Source organism: Trematomus bernacchii, unplaced genomic scaffold (assembly GCF_902827165.1).
Source record: "Trematomus bernacchii unplaced genomic scaffold, fTreBer1.1, whole genome shotgun sequence".
Lineage (NCBI taxonomy): Eukaryota > Metazoa > Chordata > Actinopteri > Perciformes > Nototheniidae > Trematomus > Trematomus bernacchii.
In genome coordinates this window covers 407,672-433,994 of record NW_022987609.1, presented here as the reverse complement: position 1 = coordinate 433,994, position 26,323 = coordinate 407,672, and the positions used below count along the sequence as shown (strand labels likewise).

The following is a 26,323-nucleotide window of genomic DNA, read 5'->3' as shown; positions in this document are numbered from 1 at the left end:
TTGTATTACTTCTCTTATGTTGGTTAACTTAAATGCTTAATTCCCGGGGGACCACATGTGTTTGTTGTTGTTTGTTTTTTCTTTTCTGTTTTCTTCCCTCAGTTTTGAATTAATGTAATGAACACTGATGTTTATGTGCCTTTTTTTACTGATTTGTAAGATGTAAACTGTTTTTTAAATGTTATCTATACTGTATATGCACCATTCAATGTTATTGACTAAAACATAAGCGCCATTCAATGTTATTGACTAAAACATAAGCGCCTCAAAGGTTTTTAAATTACTCTAACCCTAACCCCTACCCTAACACTAATAAATAAACAAAAAAACTAATTCAAGAAGCAATAAAATAGTGCAAGGGAATGTTGCAACTGTCTAATGTGCATAATTGTGTAGGTTAATGTGTTTTAATCTTCTATTAAATATAGACCATACATACAGACATGTTGTAATTGCATTGCGCAGTTGCTTAGCTAGGGGGGGTAAAAGTGCTTTCATGATTTCGGCGCGCATTTGACACCCAGACCTGAAACCAGGATGTGCTCCGGCCATTGAAGCCAATTGTATGAATGGCCGTAGTGGACAAACGGTGGTACTACAACCTTCATGACGTCATTTTGGCACAATAAGACTTTTTCTTCTGGGACTGACATTGGGAAACAGACGTCTGTAGATCAGCGTATATAGAAAATATATTTTTTGAGCTAAATAAACTACCCAACACGAACAATTGTATAGCCCCTGTTAAAATCAATAGGGTCTCAAAGATTCAAAATGTAAAAAAATGAGCCGAGAGGCAGCGGGAGATCGGATCACAGGATCGGATGCGAGGCTTAAGGGGAAAACTCCACTGCGCATGCTCAGTAAGCGGATGATCCGGGTACTTTCTGAATCTACAGTTGTCCTGCGCCACTGAGCATCTCTCATAGGAATGAACGGAGTCCCGCCTCCAGTTCTCTTTATACATCCATGCCTGAAACCAGAGAGCCGGTGGGAGGAAGGGAAGCGGCTGTTGTACCCCTGGCTACTATCGTTATTAGAAACCGTTACCGCTGTCATTTCCCCAAGGAAGTAAATAGGGGACGTTTATTCTCAACTGACGTTCTCCATCTTTGAAGGAAACCGAGAGGGTGAGTAGCTAGTTTGTGCTAATGGTCGCAGTTTAAGCGGTAGCTAATTAGCTCCTTTGACAGGACATGACTGACGTTAGAGACAACGGAGAACAACCCTTTGAGGTGTGGAAACACATGTAATATCGTAAATTCCGTTAAGCCTGTTTAAATAAACGAACTAAATAAAGTAAAGAAGATAGCTTGCTAAATGCTTTAATACGACGTTGCAAGCTAGTAATTGTTAGCATTGTGTTGTCTTCACCAGGCTATAACTACACTTGCTAGCTGTCCGTGTCCTGTTCATAGTCTGTATTGTATCACTGTCAGAATAGTATTCATCGTATAATGATCATACTTTGAAATCAGTGAGGACTTATTTAATGTCAGAGTATTGACCTCCTTTCTTTTAATCTCAGTTGATGCTAGTTTGAGGGTTAAGGGAAACAGATGCTTATGTGATGCATCATTTGGCATCACTCGGGTGTGTGTGGTGTTTCCATCTTCGGTCAAAGGAGAGGACACGAGGAGGAGATGGGGGATGTCCGCCCCACCCCAGTCGATGAGGGTCGTCAAAGTTAATCCATATTTTTTCCAATCACTGCTACTCTGTGGAAGACACTAATACAACACTTTAACCAGCTGTCATAACCTTGTAGCTAACACCAGCTATAGGGCTAGCTTGTTCTGTAAAGATGTAACGTTGCTGATGTTGAAGGCGTGGGATGGTGCATGCCAGGAATCACCAGTGACGGTGTTGAAATGCCATGGGTTTATTGGTACCTGTTAAATAAGGCAAATAGCAGAAATGTGATAGTTTTCTAGTCCAGATTGTCAGTTATATCTGCTGACTACATATTTACTAACTTCAGTCCTTTATGTCTTGGGTGTATAGTCATTTGGCTTTCTGAGTTCAAAGTACAAGGTTACCCATTCAAATAATCCCCAAGACCACCACACAATATCGTCTGTAACATCACGGTTGTGTTATAACACTACAATGTGCAATATATAATGTAAACTATTTACTCATGTTATAACTGGCTGCTTCTTCAATGCTCAGACTGGTTGAAAGAGGACTGTGCTACAGTATGTGCAACATATACACCTTTTACACACTTATGATGTTGTCACTTGCTGTTCACTTTTTTATGTGTTCCTATTTGATTTTGTATTATGAGCAGGTGCTTTCCTATGTATTTACCATGTTATTCGACTAGCTTTATTTCTGCCTTTGTATCCACCCTGTCTCTTTACTATAACACTTTAAATGTCCCTGCTCCGGGACAAGATTCTACATTTTCTGATTTTGTGCCTGTTTAAGAAGGCCAATAGCAGCAATATGCTAGTTGTAAATCCTTGTGAGTTATACCTGCTAACTACATCATTAGAAATGGCAGTAATTAATGCCTTGGATTTTTGCCATTTTGTGCTGAAAGTACGCATTTTCCCATTCAACCAATCCCAAAGATAATCCTGCCCTATGCAGTTTGCTGAATTTTCATCACAATGTGATTTATACAAAACCTCTTTCCATTGTTGGCTTTTTTTGAAAAGGCCTTTTCATAATCACCATCTTTGTGTTTTGCCTTTTGTAGTGTGGAGTAATGAGAGTGGGGGAGAGAAGGAGGCAGGACTCCCAGTAGAACATTGGCAGAAAAGTTGAAGGCCAAGCAAAGATGCTGGAGGCGGATGCAGACGCAGCAGGTGCAGCAGAAGAGAGAGAGGAGGCCGAGATGGGGAGCGGAGACTATACGTCTGAGATGAGGCGGCTGAATCTGGAGCTCCAGGAGGCCACGGAGGAGAAGCTCCAGGCAGCGCGCTATGGCCTGGAGGTGCTGGAGGAAAATTCTGCTCTGAAGATGAAACACAGGCAGCTGGAAGAGGAGCACGAAGTCCTCAAAGGGGAGCTGCAGCAACTCAGAGCGGTAAGATCACCCAAGGCATCACAGTTATATCTAGACAACATTAGGCTGTAAAGACCAATTATTTCAGCATTGCAAGTGTTATTGTCTGTCAATGAACTACTGCTTTATAACCTTTTTTATTTTCTACATTTATCGTTCGCACAGCAAAAGTAGAATTCTCCCCTTTTTATAAATAACCAAATTTGTCTTTGCATCAAATTGATTTGGTTGTTGATAAACACAAACATTTCCTGAATTCAAATGTCATAATACCTATCTGATGAGGACTATTTAAAACCTCTGTCCTGTGTGTATAATTCACATATATTACATTTTCACAGAATATTCTTCTACAAAAGCTGAAATCTTTTGTCGGAAATTGTAATAAACTATTTCAATACTGATGGATGTATTAAACATAATGCATTTTACCAGTATTATCACAGCTTTTTTATCGTTAGCCTGCAATAGCATTGTACAAAAATGTTGTGTAGAATTCCCTGCTGTTGTGACACTGTCGGCAAAATGTAAATGCTCGGCTACCTATTGATGCTGCTCCTTTTAACTCAACAGTCGAGGAAATTCCTTGCAGTGTACCTAGTAGTCCTATAAAGACACCATTGTTGTCTTTTTACATACTAGTGAGCCATGACTTGAATTTGATTCCTCATCCCTTTTATTGCATGTTGGCCACCCTGTCCTTCTGCCATCACAATAACAGTTCTGTACCAGCTGTGACCTCATGTAATAAGTACAATGCAGAGGCTTGTGATTGCATACTGAGTCAGTTCTGCTCTCGTATGTCATTTGATGCTGATGGCGTCAAAGGGAGAACACTGTTTATTAATTAGGACAACTCAAACAGCCAATTAGTCAGCACATCCGGTGCCTTTAGAGTAGGACATTGTCTCTGTTCATCCTAAACTGCTTAACTGAAAATCATTTAATATGGATTTGGGTTCATTAGGGATATCCAATACAAAAAGATTAGCCGAATATGTCAAATGTCAGATAACAATGTAATCCATGTGTTTCACGGATCTATTCAAATTGTGACGTATGCATTGCATTGTGCTTCCCAGTATTATGCTTTCACTGTTTCTTATGAGTTGAGTCATTGCACAGTAAAGTGAAGTGTAGTTTGTAGTAGGGATGCCAGCGATTATTCGATTTTTCGAATATTCGTTACAGTCTCCATAATCGAAAATTATTTTTAAAATTCGATTTTATTTATATATTTTTTTATTATTATTTATGTTTTTCTTTTTTTTCCTGACTTAGTTTCAACCAAAATATAGACTAATGCTAATAATAGTAATAGTATTAATAATTGTAAATGCCCATTGGTCACACCACCAGGGCTGTCCGATTTTCGAATTTGATCATGGTCAGTTTCTGGCATCCCTAGTTTGTAGCGCTCTGCTGTAGCTGACAGTAATCGTTTCTGTGTTTTAAGTCATTATTAAAGTTATGCTCATGCCAGCACTGGACATGTGTTAGGGGTTCATTTGTTTCCTGATTGTTAACTTGTCACAAAAGCACCAGATGGGTAATGAATGTATTTAGTATTGCTGTAATAGGCTTTTAAATGGGTTCATATGAAAAGGGTAATCGCATCAAATGTAATGCTGTCATGTGAGCAGATTGAAAGTGCTGTAATTGTTTCACCCACCCCTTTTACAGTGAGATTAAATCCTGTTTACAAGCAGTGGAGTATTAAGCAATACATATGTGCCAGAACCACATTAAAACTGCTCCATCCTGATGTTTCATAACTAAATATGAAGCAAAGCTCTTAATGACTTTAGGGACGCAGTGGTACAGTATTTCAGCTATTTTTATAATCTGCATAAACCTCATGTCTGGGCTGTGTACCTACCCAGGCTTTGGCAGGGTTTAAACAAAGCAGAGCGGACTCATGTGTTGTGAATTAGCATCATTATATAACCAGAATGATCAGTTGAGCGTGTTTAGTAGCATGTTTATCTAACACCTATTTGATCATTCTTTCATATGCAGTCATTGATGCAAAATGTGTCATGGCTGCTGAAAATGGCAGACTTTGGAGAATTATTATTACAAGCTAAGTGCAATGCTTTCGGATCATCATCTTCAAATCGAGTGTGGAAGCTGCTATTAAGGCCTGAGGTGTCTTGTTACAAAGCCATAACGGCCATTTCCTCAATGTAATCAGTTTAAACCAGATGGGTGTCAGGGAAGTGCTGATTTCATTTGTTTAAGATGTCTATATTTCTTGCCTTGATATCAGAAGTACAGCATGAATGCAAAAGAGTGGTGCAGGAATAGGTTACAAAACTCGGAAGTGAGTGTGCTTTTTCCCCTGTTCCTGTTTCCTTGTCTGAAGGATATAATGAGAAGCGTCATCACGCTCAACAGGAATCCGCCTTTAGCTTAGTAACCATTGCCATGTGAATGTGATAGCCTTGTTAGCATTTCACTTCTGGCAATTGCATCTTTCTTCAATAATCATGAATTGATAACATTTGGAGATAACCCTTATGTACAATACGTGTAAATGTCATAAACGTTTGTTTACCACAGATCTTGTTTCCGACACTTTTCCAAAGTCCAATGGCAAAATCATATTGCTTTTTGTCGAGGGAACCCTTCGCAATTCCAACTTCCGGGTCAGCCTATAATACATCATCACTGCACCACTCTATTGTCCTTATGCACTGAAATGTTGATCCTATATGTAACATACTGTAGCCTGACAGATACCGCAGGATTTGCCCGTTCCTAAACCATATTTTGTTTGTGTAAAGGCATTTTCAGATTCTGTGAGCAGCCAGAAGCGTGCAGCTGCTGATGGAGAGTGTCGGGAGGAGAACCTGATGCAGGAGACGGCCACTATGGAGGCCGCCTTGACAACTCGCATGGATGAAGTCCAGGCAGAGCTCAAACAAGCACGCCTTGCTCTGAGCAATGCACATGCAGAGATCGATAGACTGGGGGTGGTCTCCACGCAGCTGAAGAAGGTAAAGCCAAATCTAAAGAAGGTGTTGTTTAGGGGTGGGAATCATCAGGCTCCCCACGATACGATACTATCGCGATACTTAAGCCTCGATACGATAGTATTGCGATTCTATGATATGCTATGTATTGTGATATATTGCGCATATATATGATTGCATGATATATTGGGTTCCAGTGTCTTTAACATGTGACAAAAGCCTCCGTTCTCCACAACGCCGTATGGACGCAGGTCTTTGCACATGAAGCAGGTGATTGAGTTATTTTCTTAGCTCGCTCAGAATTTGATGGTACCTTTGCCGAGCTCATTTGGATTTGCAATGAATAGTTTATTTAATAAAATATCGATACTTGGCGTCCGTGTATCAATACAATATCGCCACGCAAAGTATGGCGATACTATGCTGTATCGATTATTTCCCCCACCCCTAGAGTTGTTAAACTGTTTGCAACCTGTCACGTCCTGAAACATACCATTGAAGCATGAACCACTGGAGGGTGTATTCGCTGTGTAGCCTCATTCCCAAAGTGAAATGTAATGTGCATGACTTGAAGTTGCACATTTATTGTGCAGTTCAAATGTTTTGCTTTGGATTGATTTGACCTTGAGTTGTGTTCTACAGGAGTGTGAGTGTCTAGATGCCGAAAAGGGCCATCAGAGGGACGAGATGAAGGAATACAAAGTACGTGAGCAGCGCCAGTTGCAGGACAATAGCGAGCTAGAGGAAGAGAACACCTCTCTGCAAAAACAGGTGTCCGTGCTCAAGGAGAACCAGGTCAGTTGTCATGCATTCATCATTCAAGCTACAACTTTCCCACTTACAAGTTTCTCACACTGCCCGTAATTCTATGGATGGATTGTTGAAAATAAAATGAATTGGAATCAAATAAATGAAACTAGCTATCCAGAAAGTTGATATTAAAACTATCTGTAGAAATATGCAATTAAGGGAGAAAAATGTTGATATGAACATTGTGCCATACTATTGTTTTTTACTTTCTATACTTTGTGTTTGTGAAGTTCTTGTAAGTGGATCATACGGTTCATTGTTATAGAACACTATATGAGGGCAAAACTGCCTTGACTGCAACAAATGTATAATCTTCGTCACATGTTTGCTGATATAACTTTACAAACTGGCCTATGTTGTCTAGACTGCACCGACTAGTTGAAGATTAATGATAATATGTGGCTGCCTCCCTTAAGAGCCAGCCTAGTGGGACCTTTTCACTTATAGTTGTTAGTGGCACCATGTAATCCGCGCTCCGACCTGCATTCCTTCCAAATGCATTTTACATTTTCTGACGTTGCTAGAACATTTGGTAACTTACTCTGAATGGTAAATATTGTTGGGTGTTAATATGAAATAGTGATGTTGCTTGGATTCTAAAGGGAGAGAGGCAACTGTTTCCGTAGGCAGATGTACCTTCTCCGTGTTTATTGCAGCTCTGCCAAGACAAACTGTCCATGACTAAGTGTAGCCAAGGCCTGTTATTTTGTGCAACACCCAGCCTTCCCTCTACAGCCTCCTGTCGGGATAATTGAAGGGTTCTATGTAAACCAACAAAGAAGCTCATCCATACAGCCGCATGTTTAAAAGTGCATGAGTACTAATTTGTATATAAAAAGAATAGACCTGAATTGTCCACCCAAGCCGAAAGGGGTGTTTAACGCTATTGTTCAGATATTTGATCAACACTAAATAAGTGTTAGAGTACACAAATACTTTTTTTATGGAGCTGCAGAAATATCCTGGCCTACAAACAGTATCCTACCAACTTAACAAAGCATATGTTTGGTACATACCCTCTTAAAATATTACACTATAAAATATGTTTTAATGACAACGAGCATTATGAATTAAATATGATCAATCCCTCAAATATCGGTCTAAATAATCAATTGATTTTTTTTCTTCCCCAAATCGTGCACCCATATCTGTTGCATCAAAAAATATAAAAAGACTTCTTTATTTTGTATTTACGTACCTTTTGTTATTCATGTTTTATTATCTTTGCTTTTAAATGAGTGTTTTTAAATGCCCTTTTATAATATGTGTCTTAATGCTCTCTTAATGTCTTTCATTTTTGTAAAGCACTTTGAATTGCCTTGTGTTGAAAGGTGCTATATAAATAAACTTGCCTCTTGTTGTGATAACATTTCAGGTGGAGTTTGAATCGATTAAGCTAGAGATGACCCATAAGAACGAGGAGCAGGAGGAGCTGCGAGCTCAGATGGAGGAGACGGAGCGGCTGAGGGAGATCTCGGAGAGGCAGCTGGACGAGACCCTGGACTCCCTGAAGGAGGAGAGGGAGCAGAAGAACTGTCTGCGGCGGGAGCTCTCCTCCCTGACCCTCAACCCCTTTGAGTCCATGGGGAACCTGGAGCTCCACCTGGATCAGCTGGATGACAGCCAGGAGGAGGGCCAGGGGGGAGAGGGGGGAGAGGACCAGGACAGCGGCATTAACAATGGTCCTGTTTCTGCTCCCAATTCTGCTCACCCTCCTCACTCGGGGGGCTCCAAAAGTAACGGCCATATCCGACGCTACTCCACTCCGCGCAGCAGCATGGCGTTCCCTCGCGCTCCGGCCTCGGGGCTGGTGTCCGACCTGCTGAGTGAGCTACACTTCTCAGACAGTCAGAAACTAAAACAGCAACTCCTGCAGGTAGGTGAACTTGTCTCACTTTTTAAAATGTATTAAAGGGGACCTATTATGCAAAATCCACTTTTTCATGTCTCTTCTACATCAACATGTGTCCCCTCTGTGGAAAGAGATTCTGAAAGTTTCAGGAAAAAAGATTCTCTCACTTTTGTCCTGATCCATTTATATAAAAACCTGTCTGAAAATGAGCTGATCAGATTTTGGCCACTTTATGATGTCATAGCGATTTTTTGGCTTGTGTATCCATTAGCCAATCACCAACCAAGGTACCCCACCCCCACCACCCCCACCTTATCACCTGAATCTCCTCCTAGAGCACCATTAGGCGCTTTCACACCGGAGTACTTTTCCCAAGAACTAGGCCGATAGTTCTTGGGATTTTGCTTTCACACCAAAAAGATCTGGAACTAGTCCCTAGTCCGCGCGAACCTTTTCACCCCCAGATAGTCCCTGCTGGAGAGTAGGTACTTTCCTGGGGAGGAAATGGTTCGTGGGTGTGTCGGCCACACTAACAATTTCTGATTGGCTGGGCGAATTGCAAACCACGCCCCGTAAAACTCTGAAAAGTTTTGTGAAGCCGCCATTTCATTTGCTCGCATTAGCATTATTAGCATTAGCCCAGCGCACCAACGGAGAGAGACTAACTTATGGCAACACAAAAGAAAACATGGGAGCGGTGGAGTGATGAGGAAGTGTCGGCGCTTCTGGCGATTTACTCGGAAGACGCGACCCGGCAGCTTCTACTGAAGCCAGTCCCCAACTCCGGGGGACTCCGGGACTTCGGGTGGCAGTATACGCCGTGAAGTTGTTTGCGGCCTGCCAGTAAACCCAAAGCAGAAGAAGTGACGTCAGCAGCTTCATTTGCATAAACTTCCCTCAGGGACTTATTCCGGTGTGAACGCGATCTACTAGGACAGGTTCAGGGACTAAAGAGTTCGGGGGGGACTAAGTACCTGGAACTAAGTACCTGGAACTAAGTACCTGGAACTAAGTACCTGGAACTAAGTACCTGGAACTAAGTACCGGGAACTAAGTACCGGGAACTAAGTACCGGGAACTAAGTACCGGGAACTAAGTACCGCAAAGTACTTGGGGCTCTGAAGCAGCTTTACTCGCGATTGAGAAACACCCTTGGTGTGAAAGCGACCATTGTGTTCTTTTTAACCAAATATCTCTCAGAGGGGCGTGGGGAGTGGCTCCTTATTTTCATCTAAAGTAACAGACAGAGAATCAGCACTTTGAAACAGAGGGGATTATGGGATGCTGCAATGATCTGTTTGGTGTTTGGAGCCAAACACTTCAGAGACATGTTCTGTATATATCTGAGACCTATAATATATTGATGAAAAACAGTATCATCGGGGATCTTTAATTGTCAGGGCACATTTTTCCAACCCCTTGGCTTTTATAAAATATTACAGCTAGTTTTTATTTGACCATTTTTCACCATTACAACCAACCGGAAGATACTTGCAATCACAAGAATCATCAAACAAATGTTGGTCTTTGCTATGGTAGGTTTCCTCTGCAAGACACAGTCAAAAGACAAGCCTCTCCTACAATTCCTACAGCGACGTCACCGGCACTTTGTTAAGAGTTTAAATGTTTTCAAATTCGAAAGGGCGCTATGTGAACACAGGCCCTTTTTAATAATAGCCTTTATGCTACTGCGAACACTATGCATGCACACACAGGAGACAATGTATATGTAAATTGACATGAAAGTATCCGTTCTCATCAGGCTGAGCAGTGAGGTTGTCATACAGGTTGGTTGTGTGTCTTGTGACGTGGATGTGTGCTTCCTGCTTGAAACCACATCCCCTGTATGTTTGTAAAGGAGTTTCTACCAACACCACCTGGCACCACATTGCATCTACTTCACCCAGCAATTCAGTTAACTCTCACCTGATAAAGTCATGCCTCTCAAATAAGGGTACTCAAGAAAATTAAGAATGTCTTGAGCTGTCATTCCTCTGAAGGAAATATATTATTCATGATGCACTTACAATTGGGGGTTGGGTTATAGGGCTACTACCCACCAGATGTTGGGTGTGGAGCCAAAGGGGGTCAGCCAGTGTTATAAATAATGGATTACCAGGAAGGGTGGAGGGGCAAGAAATGTTTAGTATTCTTTTGTTTTATTGAATCAAGTCCACAATCAATATTGGTTTAATGGCATGTATTCAAACTAAAATGGATGATTATTGAACTAATGACAGCAGCAATTTGAGCACATTTAAGATTCAATGGTTTTATTGTTACAAAGGCTCCAGCTTATTTTAAACAATAAAAACCCTAAGGCCCAGACTCCTCCGTCAATGCAAAATAAAATTTACTTTACATACAATGAAATTAAAATGATGCAAGTAGAAATAGAAATAAAACGGTGCAAGTGACACAATAGGTAAAATAACTGAACTATTAAAGGTGGGGTAGGTAATTCACTTCAGAAACACTTTTTGTTATATTCCATGGAATGCTCTTAACATCCCGATAGCAATGAATATATTAAATGCTTTGACAATAAATACATACAAAAATGTCATCTGTGGAAGCCGTAGTACTGTAAAAAGCACGACCAATCATCTGAGCCGGCCCGGCTAAAATAACTGGATGGCCTACCTGCCTGTCAGCCTTCCATCTGTGCACAAACTTATCTCGTGCCCTCATTGGTCATGTGCGCGTTCGTGTGTGTTGGAGGAGGGGCTCTGTAAGGAAGTCTGAAGGAAGGGGCAGATTTTTTCCGGTTGTGTACTTTCAAATTCTAGCGCACTCGAGCTGGTTTCTCCATTCTTACCTACCCTACCTTTAACGTGTAAAATAAAATAAGATCAATAAATACAGAATGTAAAATTGAATACTGCTTATTATATAAATAAATAAATATGTAAACTGTAATATCAAAAAGAAACGTCAAAACAAAACGATTAAAAGGCAAAGTTGGAGAGGGGCTTGAGACATGTCCGCCATTCACGCTGCCAACATACAAATGTTTTGTGTCTGTTTGCTCGTATCCAGGCAGAGCGAGACAAGTCCAGTCTGGCCAGCAAGGTGGAGGACCTGCAGCTCCAGCTGGTGATGTCCAAACAGGCTCTCAGTCAGCAGGCGGACAAAGTGGGATCTCTCACCCAGCAGCTGGAGGAGGTGCAGAGCAGCCAGCGGCCCAACGGCGGGGAAGAAGACAAAGGAAACGGAGACGAAGCACAGTTTGATTATGAGGTGGACACCAAGAGCAAGGAGGTGCTGGAGTCCCGCATGCGCTCCGCCAGCGACGACCTCCTGAAGCTGAGAGATGAACTGTCTCAGGCGGGGACGCGTTACAACACCCTGGAGCACCGATACAAGCATGAGAAGGACCGCTGGAGGGCCGAGGCTCAGGACCTGGCCGACAAGATCCGCCTATGCATCAAATCCAGCAAGCAGGACGAGGACCGCATCAGTGAGCTTCAGAAGGAGATCGGAGCCACGCGGAAAGTGGCCATCGATTCAGAAGGGCACCTGAGCGTCGCCCAGGAAGAACTGCTGGCTTTCTCCGAGGAGCTGTCCAACCTCTACCATCACATCTGCGTGTGCAACAACCTGACGCCCAAACGAGTCACGCTGGATTTTTACCGGGAAGCACGGAGAGCTCACCTGATCTACCCCCAGCACGGCGCCCAGAAGAAGCCGCGAGCGAACGACATGTTCAACTCCAAAGCCTCGGTGCTGCAGTTCATGGGGGAGGTGGACAGCGCGGGAACCAGCACGGACTCTCCTGCATGTCCTGGATCCCCAACCCTGGACTTCAGGGACCCTTCAAATGTCTGCAACTTGGTAGCCGTCATCCGGTGCCAGATCAAACACCTCCGGGTAAGAAGCACTGATATTCACATATACAGAATGTCGGATTTAGATTATATATATACTTTGAAAACAAAATCAGGAAATGGTTTGGTTGCAGCAGCATGTTGACATGCCTTTGAAAATGAGTTAAAAATATCATTACAGTTACAAACACTGAGTAAATGTATACAAATCAACAGTAGAAATAATATGAATATCTGCAGAGTATTAATAGAATTCAAAATGTAAAATATACAAGAAATTGAATTCACTCTTATAGACCAACTTACTACTAAAACTAAATATATAAACATACATTTTTGCAAGAGTGCAAGATGTTATATAGTATTTATTTAAATGCAATGAGGTAGAGTTGAAGTAAAATAAGTACAATTGTTATTAAAAGGGGAAAAAGTGCAATCTGGTTAAATAAAGACACTATGGAGATGGGTGTTTTCTGCTAGTCAGAGGTGAGGTGTTGTAAGGGAGTGAATAATTACTTCTAGTATCCAATTGTACCCTGAAAACTGTAACCATTGGAACTATCTCATGTTGGTTTGATCACTTGAAGTCAGGCTTTTGTTCTGATGAAGGTCTTCCCTTCATCAGACATCAGACATGTCTTTCCTAACCTAATGCTCAGCTCAGACGTAGTTGAGTAGCTCTTGTGTGCGCTTGGGTTTCAATGGATTGGATTACAAGGGTCAAAGAGGAGATGTGTCTGCTTCTAGAGAGAACATACCTTCAGGAAACAGCAGTGTGTCTGGAGTGTTCCAGACTGTGTGTGTGTGTGTGTGTGTGTGTGTGTGTGTGTGTGTGTGTGTGTGTGTGTGTGTGTGTGTGTGTGTGTGTGTGTGTGTGTGTGTGTGTGTGTGTGTGTGTGTGTGTGTGTGTGTGTGTGTGTGTGTGTGTGTGTGTGGGTGTGTGTGTGTGTGTGTTGTGTGTGTGTGTGTGTGTGTGTGGTGTGTGTGTGTGTGTGTGTGTGTGTGTGTGTGTGTGTGTGTGTGTGTGTGTGTGTGTGTGTGTGTGTGTGTGTGTGTGTGTGTGTGGTGTGTGTGTGTGTGTGTGTGTGTGTGTGTGTGTGTGTGTGTGTGTGTGTGTGTGTGTGTGTGTGTGTGTGTGTTGCCATCTTCCCCCAGTGCTATTTGCTATGCCGTCTAATCACCCAGTCTCCAGCTATTAAGACACAAAAGTAAACCCTTAGATTAAGGTTTTGGTTTTCAATAATAACTCCACTTGTGTTCTGTAGGTGGCGGTGGACTTGTGCCGTCAGAGGGGCGCGATGCCGTACTCGGGGTTCAGCGACAGCGGAGAGTCGGAGCGAGACGCTGAGAGCCTCATGGAGGAAGTCCTGAAACTCAAGTCTCTCCTCAGCACCAAGAGAGAACAGATCGCTACGCTCAGGACCGTGCTGAAGGCCAACAAACAGGTCGGTCGCAGCTAAACCTAACTACACTTGAAACTCCTTGAATGATTTGAAAACCATGTTAGTCTTGTAAAAGGCTGGTATTACACTTTAGGGTTATGCTCTGAATCAACTTCACCTGTCAGTGGTTGCACTATTTTTCTGTTTTATTGTGTTGCACTGTTGGTGGAGCCTGTGACCTAAGATTGTCATCGTCATAACTACACTGTAGCTATGTACGTATGACTAATAAAAGCCTTGAACTTAATGTAATCATTTCCAAGGCCAATATGTGGAATTCTTTATTGTTATATCTTTATTGTAGGGCTTCAGAATAAATGTAACTTGTGAAGTATCCGAAAAGTAGGGATGCTCCGATCGCCAATTTTGGGGCCGATCGCCGGAATCAGTATCGGCCGATACCGATACCGATAGCCGATCCAATCGAGTGGGTGGGGCCTATGGGGATCTTCCATTTAAAGTGATTTTTAAAACTCAGTTAATGGGGCTCATTCACTGGCGCTTCCACAAACAACAACCAACATAATTATTGCATTCAAATGAAGTACATTATTCAAGTTTACATTAACTTTGGAGAATAACACGGGAGAAATGAGCGGAAGCCTCTCTCTCTCCCTCCTGACAGCCTGTCAGTATCGTCTCATGCAGCTCACTGATCCAGTAATGAGTGACCCGACAGTGAAGAATAAACATATGTATAACTAGTTTAGCTAGTTCCAGAGGTAGATAAAATAGCTAAGTGTGTTAGGTCTAACTCTTAGTGTGTGTTTTGCTCCGCTCACCGGTCCGTCACAGCGGGTAGAGCTGCAGGATTTCTGCTTCACACACATGTTGCATACCGCTATTTTATTGTCTTTTTCGGACACCTTAAAATACTGCCAGACCGGTGAAGCCATTTTGGCGAGCTTGTTTTGCCGCGCACAGAGAAAAGTGTCATGTATTTTACGTCATGTGATCGGCTCTCACGATCGGCCTTTATAGAGAGCACCGATCGATCGGCAGAGTGAATATCGTTATCGGCGGCGGATCGATCCGAAAAGCAAAATATGTGAAAATGACTGAATGAAGTATTGTGTCCAGGCCTACAAGCGATATTCAACAGACTTAATTGTTAAACCCTTGTTTGGTACAGATCCTCTTTAAAAAGTGACACCACGATCAGTGAACATATAATAACGGTTCAAAAATGATCTCTCCCTATAATAATCACATCGCAATCTCAGCAAATGTAATACGTTATTATGTCCAACTTATTATCAGGCAGTGTGGTTGACCTGTGTCATCAGTGTCTGCTCTCTCAGAGGTCTTCACCTTCATTACAGTGTGATGCTGTGAGTTTTAAATGACCCCCCCCCCCCCCCTTTTCCTGTGGCTCAGTGATGCGTGACCTGCTGCTGTTTCCCTTTAACGGTCTCTCGCCCTTCACATGCAGCCAAACACTAATCCTCTGTTGATGTACAGCGATTCACCTTCTCACGTCTCGGTTCCAGAGCCATGTTGATCCCCCTGTTTGTTTTTCTGATTGTGGTTTCTGCAAATGAACGTTGTTAAAGAAGTAAATAGGGCCGGACAATTTGGAAAAAATAAACAATTGCAATGATGATAATGTGATTGTGATATGATTCACGCTTTTGGAGGGGACTCAGTTTTAAGCAGAGTTTTCATGATCATATAAATAAAATAAATGATGGTGTGATTTTTCAAAATGTTACTTTTATTGTGCTTTCTGCAATTTGAATAATGCACTGGTCCGTATCGTGAGTTTGATAACATTTTGAGATATTGAGCAGCCTTAGAAGTATTCACTATTCACTATCCCTAAAGACTTCCATCTAATGTTCACCTCTGGGACCCGAGTGGATGCTATCAGTTTGAAATGACTGCAATATTAGCATATTGTGTTTATTGTGACCAATCATGCCATTTCTTAAACATTTGAAGACCCCACACAGGAAGTAGAATGTTGTTGCTACAGTAACATAATATGTCTTGATTCTGTGCATCATGCAGACTGCAGAGTTGGCCCTGTCCAATCTGAAAACAAAGTACGAGACGGAGAAGAGCATGGTGTCAGAGACCATGATGAAACTGCGCAACGAGCTAAAGGCCTTGAAGGAAGACGCTGCCACCTTCTCTTCCCTGCGAGTCATGTTTGCCAGCCGGTAAGTTGTTGTTTGTATGTATGAGGAATATGTTTACCTGTTTATATTTGAGTAAAAACACACCTGTATTTATGTTATGCTCTGAAAGTACTTTTTGAATTGCTGCTAAATGTGTTTGAGCTAAAACATGCTAATCGGTTCCAATGGTCTGATGCGTGCCTCTTTGCTCGTGTTGTTCATGCTTAATAATGATACTCTTGCAGTGGCACAGCTTCTCCTGCCACTCGTGTAATAAGCTTACCGTGCTTATTACGTCTGTGGACAATCCACTGGTTCACGTGAAGATTATCAGCCACGTGCTCTGCCCTGTGCCGATGGGGGAGGAGGAGGGGGAGGAGGTGAGGACAGATTTGTCCCATCAAGCCAGATCACCTGAGGGAAGGAGTTTAATGTCAGTGGGAGAAGACGATAAATGGCGTGGGAAGGTGCACGGTTAAACTTCAATACCTCAACACCACCACTAACCTCTTGAGAGAATCTGTTTGGCATGGATTAACGTTTGGAGTGTTTTTGTGTTTATTTTCTTAGTAATGGACAGCAGGCATTATTATTTATGAATCAACAGAGAAGCTCTTTAGACATGCATTACCTGTCTAAGCCCTCTCCAGACGGCTAAGAGCTGGAATATGGTTATCTTTAAGAAGGATGGAGAAGGCAGTGAGGTGAAGGAATACTACAGGCTGAGCCTCTTGTTTATAATGGAGGGGGTTGGGCTGCCATCTTGTGGACAGCTGTAGTTACTACATGTATACCCTTTCAAACCATTCAAATGGATTTATATTACTATATCTCAAATATTGATTTGCAGAAGCATTGATGCTAACCATTTTCATTTACATGCTACAAGATTAGTATTAATCATTGTTTTAGAGTCTCTAGCACAACTGTTTGTATCAAGTATGTCGGCAAGTATCTCAACAGACAATGAATGAGTACTTACAGACATAAAAGGCCCTTGGATTTCATCAGGGAGAGTTCATGGACAGAGGAGACAACCCATGTGCTCCATAGGCAGGAAACTATGGCAAGCCTACGTGGACACACTGTGCATAGTTATTTGTTATTTATATGCAATGCCTTTTTTCATGGAGCTGTTACAAAACAATTTCCCAATTTAGGAACAATAAAGTAAATTAATCAAAACTAATATGATTTTATAAAACATTATATACATTTTGTGATGAAACAGATTGTGATCTAGTGTCTGTTCACAGCTGGTGTTTAAAGTTATTGTCTGCCACGCTTTAAGTGATGTTTAGCATGTGTTTTGTGTGTCTCACTCTGTGCATTAACTGGTTTTTGCCTGCTTGTGCACGTTGCATCTCCCCCCTGTGTGACACCTCTCAGGTGTGACCAGTACGTCACGCAGCTGGACGAGATGCAGAGGCAGCTGGCGGCGGCCGAGGACGAGAAGAAGACCCTGAACTCCCTGCTGCGGATGGCCATTCAGCAGAAGCTGGCTCTCACTCAGCGCCTGGAGGACCTGGAGACCCCTCTGTCTCCTCACAGCCTCAACAGCAGCCCCCGCCGCTCCCGGGCCAAAGAGCTGGCCACCAAGTCGGGTCGGGCTGCACGAAGCCCCCGAAGCAGTCCCGCTCGCCCCCCGCTGAGGAGCAGCCCCCGGGCGAGTCCTGTGCTCGGAGGCAGCGTCTCCGGCCTGGCCACGCACCACCTGAGAGGGCTAACCCGGAGCCTCCACACCAGCCCCGTAAGCACCGCTCTCTCTCTCTGTCCCGACACAAGCACCCCCGTAAGCCCCGCTCTCTCTCTCTGTCCCCGCTCCCGTAGAGGGAAAGCTCTCCCGCGGGACGCCACCTTCATTAGGAGTCATAGCGTCAGCGACGTTTCTAACGCAGAGTTGAGTTCCGACTACTCCCAGTCGCGTAAAAGCTCCATCAGTTCTGTGCAGAGCGAGTTAACGCTAACACAAGTAAGTCATTCAAGAAAAGGTCATTCAGGGAGGAGATCTTCGGTCCCCGTACGTCAGGACACCTTCATCACAACTCGTGTTGGAGCCGCCGCTTCCACCAGGAGGAAGACCTCCATGTATTCTTCAACCGTAGATCCTCTAACCTCCTCTAAAGCCTTGCGTGTGAATCCTAACACATCTAATGCACGGGGCGAAAGTAAACAGAAGCCTGATCTTAAACCAAACTCCGATACTTCTGTTAGAAGAAAACCGTCGGGTTACAGGTCTAATTCTGTGCAGGCAGCAGCTGCCAACACCTTTCAGTCCGACACGGTCAGATCTCCCGCTGTTCTCGAGCCAGTCGGTAAGACCAGGATGAGCGGCATCTGCAGGGAGTCCCGGCGTAGGTTAGCCTCATCGAGCAGAACCAATGAGGAGCCGCCGCTCACTAATGTTAGCAGGAGCTCTGGAAATAAAGTTCAAGGGACGCCTTCGAGGCCCCGCAGCTCACACTCTAGATCAACTCGCAGGCCTTGAGATGAAATAAGAGATAACAGAAGATATGTATTGATCACCGTAGGGGGAATTCACACGTTAAAGCAGCAACTGGTATCATATTGAAACACAGGATGGGACAGGTAAGAGTTCACACAAGGGTAACAATAGCACAAAACAGAGCATGTCAATAAGAAACAGAATTAGGTGAAACTGTTCACATATATAGAGAAACGAATAATAAAGAATATCATAAATAAGTTGCGTATTGAGTATACTAAACTGCTTGATCTACAGCCATGAATTATGGTTTTACAAAATAAGCCATTCTTTACCCATAAGATAATAAATAAGCAATCTGAAATAATTGTCTGTCTGCTCAGATTTTATTTAGAGCTATTGAGGTTAAACATTTTTTGCTTTTATACATCTCATAATTAATATATATATATAGTATATATATACATTTAAAGACCATCATTTGATGACCCTCTATGTTGTGTGTATATGTATGGATCTAGGGCTGCACAAATGGAAAATAAATACATATTAGATTACTTGTTTTACCCATATTGCAATGGCGATATGATTTGATATTTGAGGGGATGACAGTTTTTTAAAACATTATTTCAAATATTATTCATAAATAATATATTAAAAAGATCATAGTTATTTATTTATTTTAATATTTTAATTTTTTTTGAGTCAGGCACAATGAGTTACATTTATACGGTCTATATTTTTCCTTTCCCCCCCCCCCCCCCCCCTCCCCCTCCCGGTCCTAGCTAGTAAAGTAGATAAATACATATATAGTGAAAATAAAGTAATGCAAAAGATATTTAAGAAAAATAAAATCAATAGATAAGGAAATAAAGAATAATACATGTACCCATATACTCACATATGTATACCCACATATACACATACACATATACATACCTACACCCATACATTTACATACACATATACATACATACATGTATATAAAAAACTAAAAAACATACATTCATAGTCCCCTTTCTTCCTAACTTAGTGTCTTAAGTTCAGCTATGTAGGCTATCACAGAGCCCCAGACAGATTCAAACATTTCTGAAGAGCCCCTCAGGTTATATTTAATCTTCTCCAAGTTCAGACACAACATAAGATCTTTGAGCCATATTTGTTTTACTTAGGAAATATGGCGCTTACCACAAGATCAGTTTTTTTATTATTTTGTATTCTGAGCAACGTGCTTCAGTTAACCGATAAATAAACAACTCCAATATTGCATACATTTTTCAATGAATTGTGCAGCCCTCTTGATCCATTAACCCTTTTAAAATCACCCTCATTATTCTCACTCATTTTATTATTTGAACTAAATATGTTTTCTGTCTTGTCTCACCCTGTCTCTGTAGCGCTGAGACGCTCCTCCCATTACTCCAACCCCCCTCTTCTCCATAAGGACCATGTCGATCCCCGGCTCCCTCCTCCTGTCCATCCCAGATACGATGCCAGAACATTCCCCCATGGATTTAAGTTACAAAATAAAAATCTCTCATCCTGCTCTCTTGGTTTCCTCTGCTCGGAGCGGAGGGACCTGCATGCAGCCTGCAGAACGATGCTCATTGTGACGTCATTGACCGTGTCTTGTCTCAAGTGGATCCCATCTGGTCTTGTTGTGTGTCGTGGTGAACCATTGACAGTATTTATTCCAGAGACTGTTCCTCCTGTGCAGTACTCCCTCTCCTGCAGCCCTTGATTCAGTTTAAGGCTGTCCGCCGTCTTTACACTCTTGCCTTTTAGTCTGGCGTCCTGTCCAGGTCCGTCCGTGCGTCCTTTAGTGTCTGTAAGCCAGTAGATCCTCGTGATAAGTCCCAGGTAGTTGTTTATGTAGAACAATGCAGCCTTACTAAAATACTTGCTCTCCCATAAGTAGTTGCTATCATGTTTAGGTGGCTCCCTGGTGGTGCAGTAACATCCCCCTAAAAGTCCTTCTAAACTCTTTGGCTTTTGCCCATGAGCCACACCCTTTGACTATAGGTCAGTAAACACGCTTTTTCACTGATGGAAATATAACAGCCATTAGATCCCCCTCTGAGGTCAAATGGAGTAATCAGTTACATGATTTGGGACGTCTAATGCACGTCTTACTTTGCACATTATGCAGACCAAGTGAGGACAGTGCCTGTGTAAATCCTGCCTCATATATACTGCTGTTCAACCGTTTAGCATCACTGACAATAAGCTCATTTTGGAAGTCATCTGGTTGTGCTAAGTGGCACATTTACAGGCATCCCATTGGCTGTGACTTCCTGCTTGCACATTTATCTTGGTTGCATAATCATAGTTCCCATTTTCTCACTCCTTTTGAACAAGCGAGCAACAATACTCATGTGTTTGTATTTCATCGTTTAATGTCGCCATGCTTTGTCTGCTACCAAAGTTAGCATGTTGTCATGAGCTAACATCACCCTCAACAAAGCTAGAGTTCTCCCCCTGTGGCTACAGTTAGCTCCTAGTGCTAGCAGGCTGCTGTTAAGAGTTGCTGCTTGTAGACAAACTAAATATGAATGCGACCCCTTAACGTATGAGGTCAAAGAAAGAATAATGAATACAAACCAAAATATGTCTAAAAAGAGAACTGTACATTGCTTTGCTTTCCACAAGTCTGAAGAGCAAAGAATACGAATAGGAATCATTTAAAGCGCTTGTTACTGACGATACCCCAACACGGGTTGCTAATAGAGTAGTTTTAATTTGAGCTGTGATTTGAGGACAGCACGTTAACACTGGTACGGTCACAACATCTGGCTCATTGAATGCAGTTGAAGTCGAGTTGAGACTAATCATGATGCTAAAGAACACATTTGAAAACAGATGTTTAAAAAAGGAAAACTGAACGCGAAAACACGTTGACACCCATTTTCTTTTAAAGCACAACTGTCCTGTGGTTTAGTAGACGAGGCCACATCCTGCTGATTTGTTTTATTTTCTTAGTGCCTTGGTTTTGATCTTGTCTGTTGTTTTTAGACTTCGTCACACTTTCTAAATAGAGGTTACTATTCAACACTGTAGTTGTGATTTCTTTGGAAGGATTGTTTTATTTACTTTTGAGGAAACTCGTAAAGCAGTGTTAGCACTGAATCAAAGCGATATCTCAATTTGTTGAAATACTTCCCCTTTTTAGCACTCCTATGGACTTGTTAGTATGAACTAGTGATGGCAGTACAATCAAGAGCATAATGTATGAAGAACATTATAGATTAAAGGTCGCTAAAAAGTGGGAACGTTCTAACATTTTGTCCTGTTGCTTCGAAGGTTGAAAATGGATTTCTTGATCTATTTCATTCACTCTGTGCAGTTGTGTGTATAATTTAATTACCATTGTTGTATAATATTTTAAGCTGTATTTATGTGGTCTGCGTTCTGTGTAAATTGTTCTGAAGGGACGACATGCACACACTCCCCACAACACATTTCATGGTCCTCTACCTTTTATGTGAATGCAATTTCCTTCCCTTGACCTGTGAACCACTTTTGTCATGAAGAATAAAAACAAGACGGCACTGAATGTTGGTCGTGATCCTTTGAATTCAGACGCTATTGAAACACTGTCATGTCATGTATATAAAAGAATAGTCAATCCAATCAAAGGGCGTGCAAATGTCGACGTCATCGTACGCCCTGCTTGATGTCTTGGTGTCGCCAACTCCAAATCTGATTGGTCAATGCAACACTTTTCATTGCCATTTGTTTTAATCGACCAGAATCTTTTTACACATCCATGATCTGAAGGTCTCAGGGCAGATTTGTTTGACCCAGCAACACATTCAGACTTAAATATGATTGGATAAAAGCTCCAACATTAACAACCATTACTGGACGCAGCGCCACCGAGCGCAACACCGAGAAAAGCTATTCAATGAATTATGGCAAGTTCAAAAACCCTTTATTCAAACACTTTAATCACAAAGCTTAGAAAACCCTCCGCGGCCTGAACACAGGTCAAACAAACTTCATCGCCCAGCATACAATTAAATCTGACTTTTGGCAGAGCTCGTAGATTAAAAACATTCAAACCCATTCTGAACTGAATGGTATAAAATTAAATATGACATTTTACAAACATCACAAATTATCTCAAAAAGTGAGAAAAGCCTCCCATCAAAGAAATATATATTATCATAGTTACGTTTTTATATTGTCATACATTCATAAGTGTGCGTATGTTGTATCATTACTCACAAAAAGTGAGTGTCAAATCTTCATTACAAAGAATGAATATCAAAGATAATTAATTGTATAATTAAATTACATTTAATAATACAAGAACTGATGAAAATTCAGCTTCATAAAATACTGGTCCACACTGACTTATTTCACAAGCTCGGCGCGAATGCATTCAGTCCCTTCAACGCCATCTCGAACCCCAGAAAACAGGCCTGAAGGAGGGAGAATGAAGAAAGTCAGTAAGTAAATAAATCAAATACAAATGACTAGAAAGATTGTAGTAGCTAAATCAGGGGAAAAGCATCTTATTTTTTGTAAAATATTGTATTTCTGTATAGATGGTCCCTGACAAAAATAACTTAAAAAATAGATAATTATGTTATGAGGCCTGAAACGGACTCCTTTGTTTACTTCAGGAACATAATGACATCACTATGTAAAACTTGTGCTTCTATGGCTAGCACTCCAACACATTGTACGTGATAGGCTAAGGGGCGGGACATATCTAAGCGGTTGACCAATCACAACAGAGCCGGTCCAGCTAACCAATCAGAGCAGACTGGGCTCTGGTTTCAGACAGAGGGTGAAAATGTATATGAGAGTAAAATAAGAATACATGTTTTACCGCGTTGGCAGGAAAGGCTCGTAGAAAGACAGCATTGAATCCTTTGTAGAGGGATTTAGGTCCTTCCTCTCGGAGCAGCGTTCTGAGGACGTCCACCACACCTCTGTACTTCCCATCTGGAGCTACACACACACACACACACACACACACACACACACACACACACACACACACACACACACACACACACACACACACACACACACACACACACACACACACACACACACACACACACACACACACACACACACACACACACACACACACACACGTTTTATTTATTTATTTATATCCATTGAATTTAACAAATTGATCATATATAAATAAATCTGAGGGGTCGTGAGGTGATTAATGGCGAGGAGAGAAGAAGAAAACAACAATACACATATCCCTTTTACATTCTTCTGACCTTTTTACTTATTGTATCTTATTTATGTGAGGTATCGCAAACAACAATCTAAAAGAAAAATGTTTTTGGACGAGAGACACCAACTTTTGGCTCAAAGTCAAAAGTCAGAGAGTTTGGGATCCCCTGCCCTGGCTTCATCTTAAACATATTTGAAAATCTCATTGTTAATTTAAAATGTAAAATGTTGATTTGAAAACTCCCTGCAGCTGTCACATAAAAGCAGTTCAGTAGAAAGCAAAGTTGCCTCTGTAGTTGAGTAGAAGTACAAGGTAGAAATTCTGAAGTGAAATTCTAAAATCAAACTACAGTACAGAACTTAAGCAGAGACGGTTTGAACTCAGAGGCCCCTCTCTTTTCATTTCCTGTGCATCCAGGTTGTATTTAGAGCTGAGGGTCGAGCTCCACATCGTCTCTCACCTGTCTGGAAGTTGGACTTGAGGACATCTGGAGGGAGAGCGATCGTCCAGTTTAAAATCCCGGCGATGCCTCCAGCCAGGAGGATCTTTGGAGTGCTGAGCTGAGAAACACTGACACACAAAGACACACATTCAAGTTAAGGAACGATTACAAGGACTTCGAATAGTCTCTGGCCCAAAGGGGGAATTTGACCTGCAGCAGAGCAAAAAAACATATTCAGAAATCAATTAAAAGTATGTATTCTGTAGAGTTTGATAAGATAAAGTGTTAGCAGAGTCAAAGTGCATGAAGTTCTTTTTCTCCAGATGCTTCAAGCTCTCAACTTTCTCTACACTCTGACCTTAAAGGGGACCTATCATGCAAAATGCACTTTTGTACGTCTTTTATACATGAATATGTGTCCCCGGTGTTCCAGGGAACTCACCAAGTGTCAGAAAACACAACCCTCTCTATTTTCCTCCATACCCAAATCTCTAAAAAAGGGGCTGCAACGGATCTGATAAAAACTGATCCAGATTTGAACACTGTCCTGACGTCAGGACAGTGGCGCTACGGCTATTGGGCCAACTCCACCAATCAGGAGGAGACAGCCACGGCCATTGCCGTTCGAAAGCGCTGGAGACGTTGTAGTACATATGCCAGGCCTGTAGGTGGTGCTGTTCTCACAGAATCAGCCCTTGCAAAAACAGGGATAAAAAATGTCAAATTGAGCAAAATGAGGCATGGCTAAAATGCATGATCTGTTTGGTATTTTGAAAAAAAAAAAGTATAAATATGCCTTATATAGGTATGGTCCTACACTATATTATTCAAATATAGCATGATAGGTCCACTTTAAACAAAGGCCTGAGAGGTGGATCTGTGGATCTACTTTAGACGATAAACATGTCTAGGTTTTGTGGTTTTGAGCTGCAGAATTGATCTTGTACAAACTCATCAACAACAGGCCCTGCTGGAGTAATATCTATAAAAGCTCTGCCCGACTCACCTTTGACCCTCAGGTGTCAGGAAGTTTTTGAGGACTTCATAAGTCAGGAAGTACAGACCGTTTGAAGGCACGTCTGAGAGAGAGACAGAGAACATGTGACCTTTGGATTCAACAACACACTCGTAAAAAATGCCAAAAGCTGTATTAAATAAGGAGGGAATGTGCCATATGTTGCTTTCTCTTATTACTGATTGTGTAATATGCGTAATATGTGGTTGTGATGTGCTTTATAGTGCTTTATGTAGATATAGCTGTGATATGATATGTGCAGCATTTGTGTCGAAAGCAATTTCCCTATAGGACCAATATAATAAATCATATCCATCATAAAAAATACCAGCGGTGGAATCTAACTCAATACTCTTATAAACCATTTTAATATTGAAGAACCTGCTTTATAATACTTTATACTTCTACATTTAATTGCATATTGTGTAAAACAAAGATAGACACAAGAAAATCTGTTGCATCTTTTTCTGTCTTTTTCAAAATGACTGATTGAGTGAAAGTATTTTATTCTAAAGAAATTAGGACACATGGCAAACATTGTATCCATCTATTCTATTTTAATGTTTAAAGGTCCCATGTCATGGCCATTTCTACTGATCATAATTCCATTGTTGAGGTCTACTAAAATAGATTTATATTGTGCAATTTTCCAAACTCACATTGGTTTCTCATACAGCATCTCTGTATAGTATGTGTATTCACTCTCTGTCCTAAACGGCTTGTTGGAGCTCCTGCCCCCCCTCCCTGTGAGCCCAGTGGCCGTCTGCGAGACACCGCGGAACTCAGCCTGGGCACACACACACACACACACACCCGCAGCCTGGCTGGGAGTTTGTGTGTGTGCCCAGGCTGAGTTCCGCGGTGTCTCGCTGTCTCGCTGACCCCACACCAGTGAGCCAGCTCACAGTGTCCCGCTCCTCGCAGCAGCGAGCCTCGCAACGTCCCGCCGAGTGTGTGTGTGTGAGGAAGTCCGCGGATTGGTCCAAACGTAACAGCTCCGCGGACGTAACGACCAATCTGCGGAGCCGTTACATTACGTCACTATACCCGAAATACGTCACTATACCCAAGAGGTAAACAATGGAAAAAGACAAATGTTCAACGAGGCGTTCTGGGGCAGCATAGACAGGTATTTTCTGTGTTAGAGTTTTACTCGCTACAGGGTGTACTTT

The 26,323-nt window shown here is 42.0% G+C and overlaps 2 protein-coding genes across 2 annotated transcripts in view; one reads left to right on the top strand and one right to left on the bottom strand.

The window, feature by feature from the left end:
- The first annotated feature begins 933 nt into the window (after nt 1–933).
- On the top strand, nt 934–22,041 carry zgc:162200 (uncharacterized protein LOC558638 homolog). The gene is made up of 10 exons (XM_034131870.1): nt 934–1,130; nt 2,708–3,037; nt 5,803–6,015; nt 6,634–6,786; nt 8,177–8,677; nt 11,693–12,523; nt 13,746–13,925; nt 15,933–16,084; nt 17,432–17,792; nt 19,886–22,041. The coding sequence occupies exons 2-10, from the start codon at nt 2,789–2,791 to the stop codon at nt 19,889–19,891; spliced, it is 2,646 nt and encodes an 881-aa protein (XP_033987761.1). The 5' UTR covers nt 934–1,130; nt 2,708–2,788; the 3' UTR covers nt 19,892–22,041.
- A 361-nt stretch (nt 22,042–22,402) lies between these two features.
- Nucleotides 22,403–26,323, bottom strand: part of si:dkey-150i13.2 (mitochondrial carnitine/acylcarnitine carrier protein) — an 8,586-nt gene continuing 4,665 nt past the window's right edge. The window contains exons 6-9 of the mRNA XM_034131895.1: nt 25,143–25,215; nt 24,155–24,264; nt 23,326–23,447; nt 22,403–22,912 (exon numbers count right to left, since the gene is read on the bottom strand). Coding sequence (XP_033987786.1) covers nt 22,850–22,912; nt 23,326–23,447; nt 24,155–24,264; nt 25,143–25,215 — 368 coding nt within the window. The 3' untranslated portion in view covers nt 22,403–22,849. The remainder of the gene's footprint in view (nt 22,913–23,325; nt 23,448–24,154; nt 24,265–25,142; nt 25,216–26,323) is intronic.

Excerpts from the sequence above, each read along its gene's own strand:
- zgc:162200 (XM_034131870.1), top strand. The coding sequence starts at position 2,789 with ATGCTGGAGGCGGATGCAGACGCAGCAGGTGCAGCAGAAGAGAGAGAG. Across the intron at positions 8,678-11,692 it reads TAAAACAGCAACTCCTGCAG|GCAGAGCGAGACAAGTCCAG; the intron begins GTAGGTGAACTT and ends GCTCGTATCCAG. Across the intron at positions 16,085-17,431 it reads CGAGTCATGTTTGCCAGCCG|GTGTGACCAGTACGTCACGC; the intron begins GTAAGTTGTTGT and ends GACACCTCTCAG.